The 15942-nt window shown below is 32.0% G+C and overlaps 1 protein-coding gene and 1 long non-coding RNA gene across 3 annotated transcripts; both read right to left on the bottom strand.

Annotated features, from left to right (window-relative positions):
* Positions 1 to 4396: 4396 nt before the first annotated feature.
* On the bottom strand, positions 4397 to 9044 carry LOC127085664 (uncharacterized). Of its 2 annotated transcripts, XR_007789249.1 has the most exons (8): positions 8782 to 9044; positions 8538 to 8637; positions 8325 to 8445; positions 8105 to 8226; positions 7435 to 7556; positions 7189 to 7348; positions 6075 to 6283; positions 4397 to 4594 (listed from the first exon to the last, which is right to left on the bottom strand). XR_007789249.1 is itself a non-coding variant. In XM_051026158.1 (7 exons), the coding sequence occupies exons 1-7, from the start codon at positions 8906 to 8908 to the stop codon at positions 6175 to 6177; spliced, it is 861 nt and encodes a 286-aa protein (XP_050882115.1). In that variant the 5' UTR covers positions 8909 to 9044; the 3' UTR covers positions 5864 to 6174. The 2 variants fall into 2 exon arrangements, 1 of the variants encoding a protein (XP_050882115.1); XM_051026158.1 differs by lacking the exon at positions 4397 to 4594 and having other exon boundaries at positions 5864 to 6283.
* Positions 9045 to 13267: 4223 nt separating this feature from the next.
* LOC127085659 (uncharacterized) lies at positions 13268 to 15475 on the bottom strand. Its single transcript, XR_007789246.1, has 2 exons — positions 14965 to 15475; positions 13268 to 13600 (listed from the first exon to the last, which is right to left on the bottom strand). It is a non-coding gene; the product is annotated as an uncharacterized LOC127085659 (long non-coding RNA).
* Between the last annotated feature and the right edge of the window lie 467 nt (positions 15476 to 15942).

Genomic DNA, 15942 nt, shown 5'->3' with positions numbered 1-15942 from the left:
AGTAGAGAGCGATTACTTGATACTCTTAGTTTCATACTTATGTTGGACAACTTTTAATTCAATTTGTTTAGTTGAGAATGTAATTACTATATGATTCGGGTCAGACAAATCACTTTCAATCAAACACATTTTAAACAACGAAGCTAGAATCATTATAGTACTAGGATGCAAATTTTATTGCACCACCAAACCACTAGGTTTATTTTTAATTGAGTTTTTCTCCCTACTATTAACATTGATATTCGCTTCAATTACTCATTTTCCCTTCATAATTTTCTTTCACGTACTATCTATCTAGGTTTGAGGTGGACTCACTTGGTAAATCTGCTAGAATTGATGCCAATGTGACTCTCATTATTATCAGTTCATTATAATTGTGACAAAAACTTCTTTTATGATTAGACTACAATCTATTTTTTCATTTATGATAGATTATAATCGTGATACTAACTTTGTTGAATTATTTAACAATAGGTTGTGTTTGATGTAGTCACGTCCTGTATTATTTATATTTATAACATAAAAAAATATATTTGAAATTGCATTGCTTGTTAAGTTCTTGTGTCAGCATATTAATAATTGTTAATGACTATTTTCTCTTTAATTAAAAACATCAACTTTTATGGTTGATTTTGACTTGGACTATTTACAATGGTCGACATGAGTTCTTACTCAACAAAATATAAATTTTGGCAACAAGAATTAAATGGATAAAGGATAATATTATTCGCCACTAAATGCATAGTATAAAAAAGAATGATATAGCGTTGGATAAGGCTAATGGAATTTGTGCAGGATAACATTAATACTCCCTTGGTATGGTTAAATGTCTTTTCATGCTTATATGCCTATAGTCACCTCATGCCATGCCACCAAGTGTGATGATTTTTGAAATTGAAATCTTCCAAATGGAAATTCGTGATGATTTCGTGTATTGAATTTTTATTTAAATAATTTATTTATTTTTAAAATCTCAAAATAACTTAAATTTTAAATTAATTTTCAAATTATTTCACTTTCAAAAAAAAACATTAACATGTAGATATCAGATGAATTGACGTCTACCCTTAAATTTAAAGATGAGACATCAATTGAATTGGCTACAGCATATGGTGTTGCCAATCCAATTGGCGTCTGTGTGTAAAGAATGAGAGGAGGCATCAATTGGTCTACCTCCTATGTGTATTGTGTAAAAAAAATTGTATAAATAGAGGTGTTGTGTGATTCATTTTTCCACATCTCTTTTCATTATATTGCAAATATGGTTCGTCTTCGTCACCGTTATGAAAAAGTGAATTATTTGAGAGACAAGCCTCCGATGGAGATTCTCTTTTGAAACATTTGTCGTTTCGAGCAACTACAGAGGGAGTTGGTTCGCTGGTTAGACGGAAACATACATGAAGGCGAAAAAAATAAAAGTATTGAGAGACTCAATGTTCTCACCAATGCGGTTATTGGTAGATTTTTTATGCCTTTGAAGACATTGTTTATGCATTCCACAAGGTTTATTGTCATGTGGTCCCATCGACATCCTCTGTCAAATGCCCTTGTCCACTGCTCTAATAGTATGATATCCACCCACCTTCCTGCATCTGCATTTGACAATCTAATTTTGTCACTGTAATGTTAAAATGACGGTTAAGTTAGAGCATACCCTGCATTCACCACTTTTTGCGAAGGTTCTTGTCTTTAATTGCACGCATGAAGTTTTGTGGGATATGTCTAATGCAATAGACATAAGTAGAAGGAGGATTATATTCGTTTTTTCAAATGCAAGAAATTTGAATTTCTCTATTGTAAATTGGATAGTTTCAGTGTTTCAAAAACTAAACACATATACATCACACTCATATGTCTCACCCATGCATGAAATCAACGAACAAGATCCAGCCGTTTGGACTACATGCACACCGATCATAAGGTTCACCACTGTGGAGATGCACCATAGTGAGTGTGTTACATTGCAGTTCGGTATGCTTCAACACATCCCAGATCCCCCGACAAACCTCGGAGAATGACATCTACGAAAAGTTAACGACCACTTGAACTTTAACTTTTGGTAAAGTTTTGCTAAATCTGAGTGTCGAAAATGGAAGCACCGACAAGACCATGTCTTAACTGGCATTATGATGTCAACCGAAGAAAAACCAACTCGAAATTATATGGCTTGGTACATATCGGTTGGATTTGAGTTCCTCGTCGAGGATGTATACTTATATGATCCACGACAGGTAACTTACACCTATGTGTGTTGTGCATAAGTCCTAGGTGCATAAGTCAACCCAATTGACTTATGCACCTAAGATTAAGTTAAAGAGGTGAAGTCAATTAGATTGACTTATACACTTAGTGTTGTCACCTCTTTAATTTAGAGATCAAATGTCAATTCTTCCGACATTAATTTTTTAAAATTGATTATTTTGGAAAATTATCTGAAATATGGATAATTTTGAGAATTAAAAAAAAAGTTATTTGAGTAAAAATTCTCGTGTATCAGTAATGCAAATTATTTGTTACTATCAACTTTCATATCTCTGTCAAAAGATAATAAGTGTATTTTTCAAGATGGTAAGAAACTAAAAGATTGAGTTTGATATGAGTAGTTGCTGAATGATAAAATACTACTATCATTTGTATTTGTATGAGTATTTGTTGATTTCAATGATTATTCTCATAATGGATGCAAAAAATTAAATTTTGATGGTAAATGTAAATGTCCATTAAGATTAAAAAAAACTATGATTCTATTTGTTCAAAAATAGCAATAAAACATGAATGTGTAGTTAATAACATATAGAAAATAAATTAGTTCATTGATTTTATATTTATAGTGTTTAATAAAATTATCAATTGAACTAATTTATTAAACTAGTTCATATGTGAAAAATAACATAAAATAAACTATTTAACTAATACTTTTATTATTTTAATTAAGAAAATAGAAAAAATAGAAAAACAAAATAAAAACCTATAAATCATTTGAAATAGCTTATATAAATTCATGACAATCAACAATTTTAAAAGAAAAAAATAAACTTATAAGATATTCCCTCTGTTTCATGTCATCTTTCATATTTTTATTTGTTTCAAATTATTTATCCATTTAAAATACTAATATGATATTTATTATTTCGTTTTACTAACTTATTCTTATTTATTGTATTTATTAGATTTTAATTCATATAACTATTCTACTATCTATCATTTATAAGATTATTTTAATAATTTTAGTAAATAATATTTATTTAAAAATATATAGAAATTTCAAAGAGAACTCGTGAGACGGAGGGACTATAAAATATAAATTATAAATTCAAGTGAACTTGTCAAACATAACGTATAATTTTGTTGGATTAGTGAGACAAATTAAACTAGTTAGTATGCCTGTGATTAATTATATCATATATTTTTTATAAAACGGAAAACTTAATGTTAGTAAAAGAATAACTTGAATTGGTCCACATTAATGGGAAAATTCTATAAATTTGTGATTGTTTATCAAGTGAAAGAATCTATGAAAAGTTTATTTGATAGGAGAATTTATGAAAAGTTGAAAAATGAGAATATTAAAAACCACACAACCTAAAACCAAATCCTCTGGATTCGGCATTTTTCTTATCGTTAGATCAATATTGAAGAGTCTAAATTTAAATATATTAAATAAAAGAACATTTGGTTTAAAATTATAATCATTTGATCTTAATCTAACTACCCAAAAAAATGCTGGCAGATTTGTAACCGTGTGGAACAGTATTTAACTTTGGTGAGACAAGAGTCAGCATCAAGGTAAAACGAAAAAGGACAGTTTGATGTGGCTCTTCATCTTTAATAAAATGGGTTGAATGAATAAAAGATTGTCACGCAAGCATTGGTCCTTCAAATCTGATAAGAATACAACCATAACAATGACAACATATTCGAACTTGTCCACATCTTTTGGGACCTTCTTCCAACTTCAAAATAAATGTGGGGGATGTGTACCTCTAGCATATTTTCTATGTCGTTAGACGTTGCCATATACTACTATTGAAAAGTATGGGTAGCATATTTTCTATGATAGGAGAAAAAAAGTAATAAAAGATTAGTAAAATATTCAAATAGAGTTGAATAGAATTTGTGTACGGAAATCCATGAATTTGGGTGTTGACTAAGGGTATATGATCTCCACTATAGTTGTCAATTTTTGAACATAGTGCTTTTATTTTGTTCTATTTGTGAACTTGGACCATAAATACAGAATCCATTAGTGAAAGAGTTTATCCTTTGTTATGGTTCTATCTAGTTCCAAAAACTAGTTTCAGCAAATATGCATAGGAGATATTCAAATCATATCAAAAAATTAACAAGCTAATGATATAACAACTTTTATTCTCCTAATAGGATTAGCATCCCATAATTAGGGAATCTTAACCTGAGTTACCTTGAATTTGGACTGCATGATAGCTTTTTATATATTGTAATTCATATCATAAGCATTTTACTAACATCAAAAAACACAATTCTCTAATGACTCTGACAATGTATCCGAACAACTTCAACGCTGTCTTGCATGTGTCTTAGAAGCTTTTGAATCCTCAACAACAGCTTCACTAGCCTAGTAGTAGTAGCAGTAGTAGTAATGTTAGTCCATGGCAAAATTGTCAGATTTCATATATTAATTTTGAAGTTGATTAACAGCTGAAAGTGTCAAACTGAAGTGATTAACCACCCTCAATTCAACAACCTGTTGTGGTCTAATAATCTCGACGAAGAATCTATCAGATGAAACAAGGAAGTCCAATCATCAAATTTTGGTAATAACAGTACACAATCTAAATGCCGCGACCAAAATTCATTGTAGGTATGCAATGAGGGTAAATCATTGGCTAAAACAATTTCAAACTATACAAAAATACAAACCTTCATAATTGCTAATTCGCATAAATATTTCATAAACACTAGAATGGTCATCAAAGGGACTAAAAAGTAAATTCTCATCACACTTCATACATAAAATTTCATTAATAATCAAATTCAATACATAAATTTTGATATTATCTAATAATAATAATCCAAAGTATGTCTTACTAAATCATGTCATATGAATGACAAAATAATTCTATAAATATTGTCTATTAATATGAAGCTTCTAAGCAAGTGCTTGGAAATGTTTTCCAAGTGAATTGCACAAATCTTGGATTGGAGGCAGCGAACATAGGTCCAAAAACACACTAAATAAGATTTATAATAAATGTAAAATTAAATTTTTCAGGCAGCTTAACGAACTCACCAATGATAACAATCATATCCAACTCATTGACAGTGTGTATGAAACCAGGCTGTAATGGCCAATCTCACCCAAAAGCACATTACACTGTTAATTTAAAAGCTGCAAACTGGGATGGCAGCTTTACTCGAGTTCTCGTCGCAGAACTCAAATTTTTAAAACACAAGCTATAGCACTTGGAACTCTGGAAGAGGAAAACCCAAAACTGTTTCTTTAGCTTTGCCTAAGAAGATATTTCACACCAATCAAAATGTGATTCAAATTGAGCGACTATATGAACAGTAGTAGTAGGTAGTAGTTTTTACTGTTCAACCACCTTTAAGAAATGTGTTTCCTTAGCTAGTAGGAACCTTGCTTGTTAATTTTTTCAGAAATCTGCTTTGCTTTCATTTTAAATAATGATACTCTTAACAATTCTATCTTTTCATTAAACATGTTCCCCCCTTCTTCTATCATTTTGATTATTCTAAATATTAGGCTCATATCAACTTCGAGTTATTGTAGTTGAAAAAAATTAAAAAAAAATCAAATTATTGTGATAAGCACAAAAAGATATCAGGAATATCCTAACATCTATACCTTACCAAAGCTCGAAAGTTCTGTAAACACAATCTAATATATCAATTAAATAGTTGGGACAACTTCTCGCGCCAACAAACACTTCCAGCGTGTGAAGCAGGTGGACAAATATCATTATTGAACTAGACAGCACTTTCAGATCTGAAATGATCTTTGACAAGTGATAGGGATTAGGACCTATACAAACTATAAGCTAATTACAGTTAATGTTGTACAAAAGTTAGCTTACTGTGGTTTGTTTTACTTGGTCCATGATCAAGAGTTACAGATATTCTGTGATAATCCAGTATAAGCGTTTCTTCTGTGTTCGATGGGAAAGTAGACAGTCATTACTGTGGCTCTTCAACCTGCACCCTTGAGTAAGTGTAGCTCTCGACATTTGAGTCGTCGTCGTTGGCCTTTGTCCAGGAAATCTTCCATATTGTAAACAAACTTCGCCTGCATAGACCACAGCAATCATGAGACAACAAGACAGTAGTCAAACTATGATATTGTGATAATAAACCAGCTTTCCCAACAAGCAAAAGAAATTGAAAAGGTTATACATTAATGCTACAACCATGGATAGATATTGATTCAAATAACCAAGATAGAAATAGTATAATTGTTGAATAAATTGGGGTTCCTAAAATAGATGCATGTGTAATCCCCTTGCGCTTATTGACATGATAGGAAATTCTATAGTAGGGCTGACAATTTTGCAACTCGGGTCCAATAATTATTTGGTTAATAGTTCAAACGTATGAAATCTAACATGCAAGAGTTATATATCCTGTTAAGGTGGAAAATTAATGACGGAAAGAGATGCAACAAATATATGTGAACACGTTGATTGAGAATCGGAGTTTATAATTAAAATGCAACAAAAGAAATCCAAACAAGTGTTTGTAATCAAGATATACTAAATAATCAGATAGAGAAATAGGAAAAATCTTCAGCACCTAGGTTTTCGTTCTTGAGTGTATTAATGCTAATATCCAAGCTAGAATTTTTAGGGTTTAATATGTTTTTAGTCCCTATAAAGTTTTGAATTTTTCAGTTTAGTCTCTAAATAAATTCTATTGAATTTCATTCCCTGTTTTTTTATTATTTTTTACAAAAAAAAAAAGTGAGTGTTTTTAGTCTCTATATTTAGTCCGTGTAAAAAACAAAATAAGGACTAAAGTTAAATATAACTAATCCAACTTTTTTATAAATCAGGTAGGACCTAAGCCTGAAGCCAACTCATTCTGAGCTAACTTACATATTCCCATAATTTGGAAGTATTGTTGCACACTATTCATACTCGGTTATAAGTATGTCCATCAATCATATGCAGTTTACTGCTGGGGACAGGGATATACCTCTCTGGTTCCTCGCTCCTCTTTGCAAGCATTAATGTCAAGAATACGGGAACCATTGCTGCAAACAAGTGCTTGAGTGTATGACCGCTAACAATATGATTAGTCCATTTGTAGACGACGTCATCGGTGGCCTCTAACACCTTAGCTAGAAGATAAAATCCTGCAAAGAATTTATGGAAAATCTAAGAATAGTGGATGTTTATAGTTAACCTCGAGATGAAACAATGCTGTAATACAAACACAAACCTGCAGCCCATAGCCAATAAGTTGAATGAGTGTACATTGGCGGCAACAAAATAGCCATGACTGGAATTGCAATGATTGGTACAAATTGGACCAAAGCATACGGACGGAGGTCATCAAAGAACCTGGGGTAAATACAAGACAAGGGTAATTATTTCATGAGTTAAAAATTCAGTTGAATGATCGAATACTTACATTTAACCCCAGATGAATACCACATAAAGGGTCATGCTAAAGAGTGTCCTAAGAGCACTAGTTAAGAAAGCAAAATGTAGAAACTTTGCATTGGAAAGAACACTTTTCAACATCATATTTCTATGTGTTTCCTTAACAAGTGCCCTAAGTACACTCTTTCACACTTTCCTAACATAAAAAGGACTATTCTAACTTCTGGCAAATCTGATTCTCTGAACCATTCAATGATTCTACGCAATAAATCACGTAACTATAAATAAATGGAAAATGAATTTGCAGATTTCACAGTGAATTTTATGCTTATATATATCGAGAATAAAAGTCTTCAATTATTGTTGTAAAAGAAGAAACGAGTCAAGCAAGAGGTGAAAAAATTAAAAAGGGCTTTTCATCAATGACTGAACTTCAATTAACAATATGAGATAAACCAATGAAGCGTTGTACATAAAACAAAAATCAAAAGAGACAGTGAGCTTGCCTCCAATACATGATACTAATAACACCCGCCAAAACTAGAGGTATAATTGAAATCATTCCTTTCCTCTCATCAATCCTCTCAATGATGAATATCGCAATGATCGACGTAAAAGCAACAGTCATCTGAAACGTAAAACATATTAGGAATTAAAATTGACAAAGAACGAAAAAATAAAGTATTAATTTAGCAACGTGAAATTGCTTCCATAACTTCAACTCACAGGTAACCTGTCCCACACAAGTCTAGCATCATCTGGCTTGAGATGATAATATGAAGATCCAACCGCAACAGCAGCCACACCAACATAGAAACATGTCCAACCCCAAAGTTCACCTTGCAAACTTTTCGGCATGAAAATCCATCAATATCATCAACAATACCCAAATCAAAACAACATAATAACAAAATTAATATGAAAAAATAGTGTACCTACCTGAGCTTAAAATAATTTCCATGATGACAAAGTACAAGTCCAATGAGACCAATAATGAGAAAAGGGAAATTGGAAATCACATCAAGTGCATTGGGAATACCTAAAAATGAAATCAAAAAAGAATTAACAGAAAATTAGGAAATATATTAGTACTGCTCTATATCAAATTAACCTAGAATCATAGACAGTAAACCGAAGCAAGGTAAGTTGAATAAATAGAATAGAAATTAGGGTTAGTAGTAACCGAAAAAGGTGCGTTGATCGGCGAAATTGTGATAATCTTGGGACTGAGGAATGGATGGGGTTAGAATCATGAGTACTATGAAACAAACGAGAGCTACAGCCAGAGAATAAGCGGTGCGTTTTCTCATTTCTGTTTGATTGATGAAGTCGGAGAGAAAAGAAAAGAATATGAGATCAGAGAGGAGGGAAAGGGCGTGTGTCGGTAAGGTACCGTGGCGGTTTGTATAGTTGAGTTGAATTCAACAACTTTATTACTTAATTAACTACTATTGGATTTAATTTTATTTATATATGTAAATATATAAATTCTAGCTATGGTGAGAAAAAAAAAAGTAGATAAAGAGATAAAGTATGGAGTAATTTGATTTTAATATGAAACAAAACAAAATAATAGTAGAGAAAAGAGATCAATATAGTGTCTTGTATTATTCAGTAGAGAAAAGAGATCAATATAGTGTCTTGTATTATTCAGTGTTAATTTTGAATATAGGATGAGATCTGTAATTAGGGATGAATTTGCAACGGAGATACTTGTTGAGATTATTTATTTGGAATCTAAAATTGAGAATTTTTTCCTCCACAAAAATGAAGATGGAAGAAAAAATTCCTCTATTGATATTTTGGGGTGGGAATCAGAGAAGTATCATTCGTTCCGTAGATTTTCAGACTCCGACTATGTTATTTAATAATATATTATATAATATATAATTATATAATTTTGTATGTTTATTTTATAAAAACTAATTAATATATTTAGAAATGAAGTGGATCATTTTTTTCATTGTATAATGTATTGTTTCACGATCCAAGTACCTAAACCTAGAAAAGTGTACAGAATACATTGAACATTTCCTATCTTCTTTTTTTTCTTCTCAATTCTCTGTTTCCTTCGTTTCCCATCTCCTATGTTATCGTCATCATCAAAACAACCACTCGTATTTGTCCATTGTGCTTATAGTAATTATTCTTCAACTTCAATAAACTTCAATTATCAACCTGATTTTTATTCAATTAGTAAATTAGTGGCAATATTTTTGTAAGTGTAACTGTTTATGCATTTGTTTGCTATTGATGTAAGATGTTTTTTTATTTTTTATTTTTTATTTTTAAATATGCAACATATATGTCTTTTAAAAAATAACTAAAAATTAGTGTCATATTTTGATCAAAAAATTTATAAATTTTTTTATGATTTGATCTATGTGGATCTCTGATTTTCCGTGGAGATGTGTGGGAATGGAGATGGAAAAAAGTATTCTCTCGTGGCCGGGGACGGGGATGGGAAAAATATTGGGGGGAGCGGAGAAGCATCCTCCGCACATTCCCTGCCCTGTTGACATCCATATCTGTAACGAATAGAAAATTAATATGGAATTCACTATTTATGAACATCTTTAATCATGTCACTTATAATACTCTCCTAGTATGTTCATCAAGAATGTGCCTCATTAGAATTTTATTAGAAAAAACTCAGTGTAAAAAATTCCGGTAAATGAAAAAAAGAACATTTTTTTAGGAAATTGTCTTGTTACTAATCAATACAAATTATTAGAAACAAGAAATGAAATTATATGGAGACAATAATCCATTATTCATAACAATCCTCCATTTGATGTTTGTTTAGGATATGTCTCGTTAAAATCTTACTGGAAAAAATCTAATTAAAAAAATCTAATGAAGGAAAAAAAGTACATTATCATTTTAAAATGTTGGAACAAATAGGTTACTAGATAATAAATAAGAGAAAGTAACATGAAGATGAAATGTACACTATCATTTTAAGAAAGTACATTATCACTCTACTTACACATTTGACTCAAATCATGAAATATTCTAGACTAGAATCTAACTAACTTTTTCCATCCATTTTTGTACTTAATCTCAAGCGTATGTAAATTTATTTTGTCATCTTATTTTTAAAATAAAATAATTTCATAATCTACATTTTGATTTTGTAAAACTCAACACCCTCTCGTTTTTTGAAAAACTTCAAAAACTTTTGCAAACAAAAATGTTTTCATCTTCAACCTCTAGTTTTCGTTTCATATCTTGATAATGAGAGATTTAAAATTGTTGAGGGGGACATTGTCTTAAAACTAATCGTTCTTGAAGATTTTGTAAGGTTTTTCAAAAAGCTTCCAAGATTGAGGTTGTTAACATTGGTAGCGACAAATTCCAATTAAAAGAAGAAAGTTTTTCTCTCTGATTGACCTTGATAGTGACTGTGTGGAAGACTACAGACAAGCTGGAGTTTTTCTCAAACTTCAGAAAGTTCACCACTCACGAAATCAACGGGATTAAGGGGTGATTAACACACACGAAGATTGTGAGCTGATTAATGAAGCTGGAAGATTCAAGAAGCGAGAATTGAGTAAAGAGTTCGCATAAGAGTTTGACATTAAGTTGTATACAAGTTAAGATCCTTATAGGAGATTTATTTTTCTCAAATTATTATGGATTAGTGATTGTATGAACTCTTATAATATATGTCAAAACATAGTGAAAGAAATCAGGCTCCAATTGAAAAACCATTGAAGAGTGAATTAGGATCCTGCGAGGACAACAGAGTTGAACCAATATATATATATATATATATATATATATATATATATATATATATATATATATATATATATATATATATATATATATATATATATATATATATATATATATATATATATATATATATATATCACTATTGCTTTTAAATTTCCGTAGGATGTTGCGTGCTTTAGGTTATAAATTCTAAGTGTAGTGTTCTTATTACGTAAAGTTAGACTTTATTATAATTGGTGCCTAATTAAGCTTTGTTACTGATTAAAATTTGAAAAACTAATATTGTTAGAATCCGATAATAATTGAACCATTGTACATGACACATCTCGTGCAATCTACATATAAATATGACATCAAGACAATAGTAGTAACCTCCTCAAGAGTGCGGGGGAGTCAGAAAGAAAAAATGTTCAACATCTTTATAAAGGGAGTCACCTTCTGATAAATGTTACCTTCAACAACACGAGTCCACTTTGGAGAAACCCTGCCCTTGGGAGACAAATGTCCCTCATCCCAGACCCATCTGGTTGAAGTCGAAGGTGAATGTGGTTCCTCCACCGTCAAACTTACAACAACATCCACAAGACGATCCACCTTGAGCACAGAAGCCAAAGCTTCTACAACTAGAGAACGAGTAAGGACAGAATAAGAAGTTCCAACATTAACCTCAACCTAGATACCTTGTGCATTTGCCCAGCGATAAAACATATTCAACTTACTTACTTTGTCAATGATATCTTCAAAATGCAAAATGCAATCACAAATAAAAAAAGGCATTGAAACTACACTCTCATTAAATACTTTCCTCCTTTCCTTGAGATTAATTTCACTTAAGATAGCATGAATATCAATATGTCTTTTCCTCAGCTAGGTAGGGGACATCTCACTAGGGGCAAACCCTTCTTGTAATCAAGTCCCCGAAACCAAAAATGCATTTCTTCTCTATCAGTCACCTCATCCGGAGAAAGAAAACTCGGTTGGGTACAATAAGAGCCAACATCCTTGTTGAATTTGATCTTAAACCAATACTTCAGATATGAAATATGATAGTATTTATGAGAATCAATGGGGATACAACAAAATGTCGAATAAGTTGTAAAAGTGGGGGTCTTCACCAAGAGAAAATATCTCAGAAAATCACCCCATATAGGATAAAGCGGTTGAACCAAGAAACAATGGGGTGGAGCTGAAGAAGCCCCTAGCTAGGAAAGTTATTCGGAGAATTATGCCTCAAACGAAAAAGATCAAAGAATACGCCAATAGAAGACTTCTAAGACTTACACTTAACACATAATTGGAAGATCCTCATATATACCCATGACCCTAAATGGAGATGGGAAATGGAAATTTTCAAATGTTTAAGGACGACCGGTGCAGCCGCAAGTGCACGACTGTGTGAAGTGTCGTACCCCAAAATTTGCACTACTTTTTATTGGCTCATGATCCTCACTTCATTTGCATATCGATAACCAGTTAGGGCATTCATTTATAATTGTATTTTCCAAATAAACGCCATTGATTCAAATGTTTTTGTTATTTGTGCCTGACATGGAGCTAGGGTTTCTCTATGGGGTTAACCCTGTGGAATTTGTGGTACGCTTAATTTAGGAGGAATATCTCTTGGACTAAGTCTCGTGGAACCTTAATTCTTTGACTATGGTCTTTGATTACTATGGATTGCATTATGGTGTTGGATTTGATTATTGATTGCAGGTTTGGCTTGGCCAACGTCAACCATGGAAGGTTGACTCTTGTTGACCTAATATCTTTATGGGCTTGTTCAATACACTAATCCATTGGTTATTTGGTTTGGATTCAAATCAATTCAAGTTTCATTCAAAGTTCAAGACTTTTTCAAGTTCATTCAAGTATAAGATCAAATTCAAAAAATTTGGAGGGAAAACATTTTGCTTGGAATACAAGTTACATGCCATTCAAAGAGTCATTTCTATTATAAAACCTTCAAAATTCCATTACAAAATCCAAAATCAAATTCTATATAAAATTACATTTTTGGCATATAGTTGACTTTTGGTCAACTATTGACTTCATGGTCAAATAGTTGACTAAAGTTAACCACTAATCCTATTCCTAATTCCTACATTTTCTTCATTCACAAGCTATCCTCATTCTTGTGAGCCTTAAAAGCCTTCAAGCTCTTCATGATTTTTTATTTTTGATGAAAACCTTCATGCCATGACTTGTTCCATATCTTTCTAACAAAATCTTCACGAGCACATTGTGTCATTCCATGCCAAGCCCTACAATACCATACATCCATACACAGTCAGAGCTAAATTCACACATACACATGGCCTATGCAAGTATTATTTACTAACATCTCAATGTAGTTCCCATTTTCAATTCAATGACAGCATAACCTAACATCAAATAACTCTTAACTGCTAACATCCATAACTACACTAACAATAACTTCCAATATCACTATCCTAATTCACTAACTCCAATTTCATTCTAACAAATCAAAACAATACAAGCATGATATGAGATTCCATCAAATCTTGCCATACTAGTCCAAACTGCAAACAAAATTCCAAAGACAATGCACGACTATGCTAACACTAGCTCAAACCAAGTCTCACACATTGCTTTAACACAAGTTAATCATTAACCAATCATCTAAACCACAAAACCAATTCTAAGTCAGTTTCATGACAATTAATATCTGTCCATAACTTTTAACCAATTTCAAAACACTAGTTTACCTTAACAAGTCAATTAACCAATCAACTAATTCGTTAACTGTTTCAATCAACCATAACTAATCATATACTTCTCCTAACATAGCAAATCATCTAATAGCTAGTTGGTTTCTAATAACTAACATAGGTCAATTAATTAGTTTGTGTTAACTTTCTCCTAACAAGTTTAATTCACTATTTTTCACTTCATAATGCCAAAATATACTTCCAAGATTCCAACAACCAATTTCAAACATAACAACCAACTCTAACAATTTATTCATCAAGCTAAATCACTAGCACATAACAACTAATCCTAACTTTTAACTTCAAAGTAATTCGAACTAACTAATTCATTTCAAAATCAATCACTAATTGCATAACTAAACTAACCATAACATTGACCTAAATGTAACAGTACGCATTGTTTAGTTCACTAACTTTTTTTCCCTTCATTGACACTCCAATTCTAACTGCATAACTAACTTTAATCTATAACTACTAACTTTCTAATTCATAACTAACAACTACTAACAGAACTCTAACAGAGTTAGAATTCCAAACCAACTTCTTCACAAATTCAACTAACCATAATGTCTACCCTAACTCTCAAAAACCTCCCAAATTCCTTGCCTGAATCAGTTACTAATCACACTTTATATAATAATTCATCACCTTCACTCAGAGGAATCAACAATTATTCTGTAGAAAATCACAATCACTCTCTCTTTCTATTTTTTTTCTCTACAACAAATCACATTCCATCAATCTCTCTACTCCTATCATTTTCTACACGCCCACATCATCATCAACAACTCACTAGTAGGAGGTTATACACTCATAAATTCGAAGAAATAATAGAAGAAGAAGAAGAAGAAGAAGAAGAAGAAACCATAAACAGAAGGAAGAGGATTGAAGCTTACCTAATTTACCTCTTGATTTCTCTGCATATTCTTCTTAAAGCCTCTCAACATCTGTTAGAGCAAGTCACTGCTCTGAAGGTAGGCTCCCCTCATTTAATTTCTCTTGATTTCCCTTAAAATTTGTTACCAACTTATGGTATTAATTATAAGGATCGATAACCCTAAGATCTTGAATCTGAATTGTGCATCATCGCCATTTAATTCTATTTTGAGGACCTAGGATTCTTAGCTTTATTAGCTCGATTTCGAAAATTGGCGGGGGTTATGAAGAAATTGATGATAGACTTGAGGAGAGGAGAGTGAGACGATCATTTTGGTGGTTGGTTTTCATGGAATGGTGAATCCCTGCCGCCAGAAGCAATTTCCAGCGCGACAGAGCCGTTTTTCGGTGATGTTTTGATATGAGAGTTATAGTGAGAGCTGCACGAAGAGCATTAAGATAAGAAATGGAATGAATGGCTGCTAAAACTCTCCATCCAACTTTGGCCTTGGCAGTAGGGGTGTTCGCGGTGCGGTTTGGGCGGTTTTGACAATAAAAATCATCTGAACCACAAGAAAAAAAGCATGTGGTTCGGTTTGGTTCGGTTGGCTTTTAGAAATAAAACCAAACCAAATCAATGCAGTTTGGATTGGTTCGGTTTTTTACAATATTTTTATTTAGCCACACATACACCTATAGAGAACAACGTAACTTTGTGTTTAGTCATTCATAAATTAGTAAATAACATCAAAACTAATCATATTTAGAGAAAAACTTCTCATTCAATATATGTCATACGGTGAACTGACTTCGATGTGTTTTTGCTTTGGAAAGCAAATGTCGCGGTTAGCAAGAGTCGCCACCGACTTTTCTTTTATCCAATAAGGAAAGGTGGAAAAGAACAGGAAAGACCTTAATTAGATTTTGGGTTCGGGAGGTACATTATACAAAGGGAAGGTGTTAGCACCCTTTGTATCCATGGTTGTCCATGGGCTCTT

Source organism: Lathyrus oleraceus, chromosome 1, assembly GCF_024323335.1.
Source record: "Lathyrus oleraceus cultivar Zhongwan6 chromosome 1, CAAS_Psat_ZW6_1.0, whole genome shotgun sequence".
NCBI lineage: Eukaryota > Viridiplantae > Streptophyta > Magnoliopsida > Fabales > Fabaceae > Lathyrus > Lathyrus oleraceus.
The sequence above is the reverse complement of the archived record's forward strand: the minus strand, read 5'-3'. Positions and strand labels throughout refer to the sequence as shown.

Bases quoted from the DNA above. Each gene is read 5' to 3' on its own strand.
- LOC127085664 (XM_051026158.1), bottom strand. From the start codon at position 8,908: ATGAGAAAACGCACCGCTTATTCTCTGGCTGTAGCTCTCGTTTGTTTC. The intron at 8,227-8,324 runs GTGAGTTGAAGT...TTTACGTTTCAG, and splicing joins TTGTGTGGGACAGGTTACCT to ATGACTGTTGCTTTTACGTC. The intron at 7,349-7,434 runs GTTTGTGTTTGT...AATTCTTTGCAG, and splicing joins TTATTGGCTATGGGCTGCAG to GATTTTATCTTCTAGCTAAG.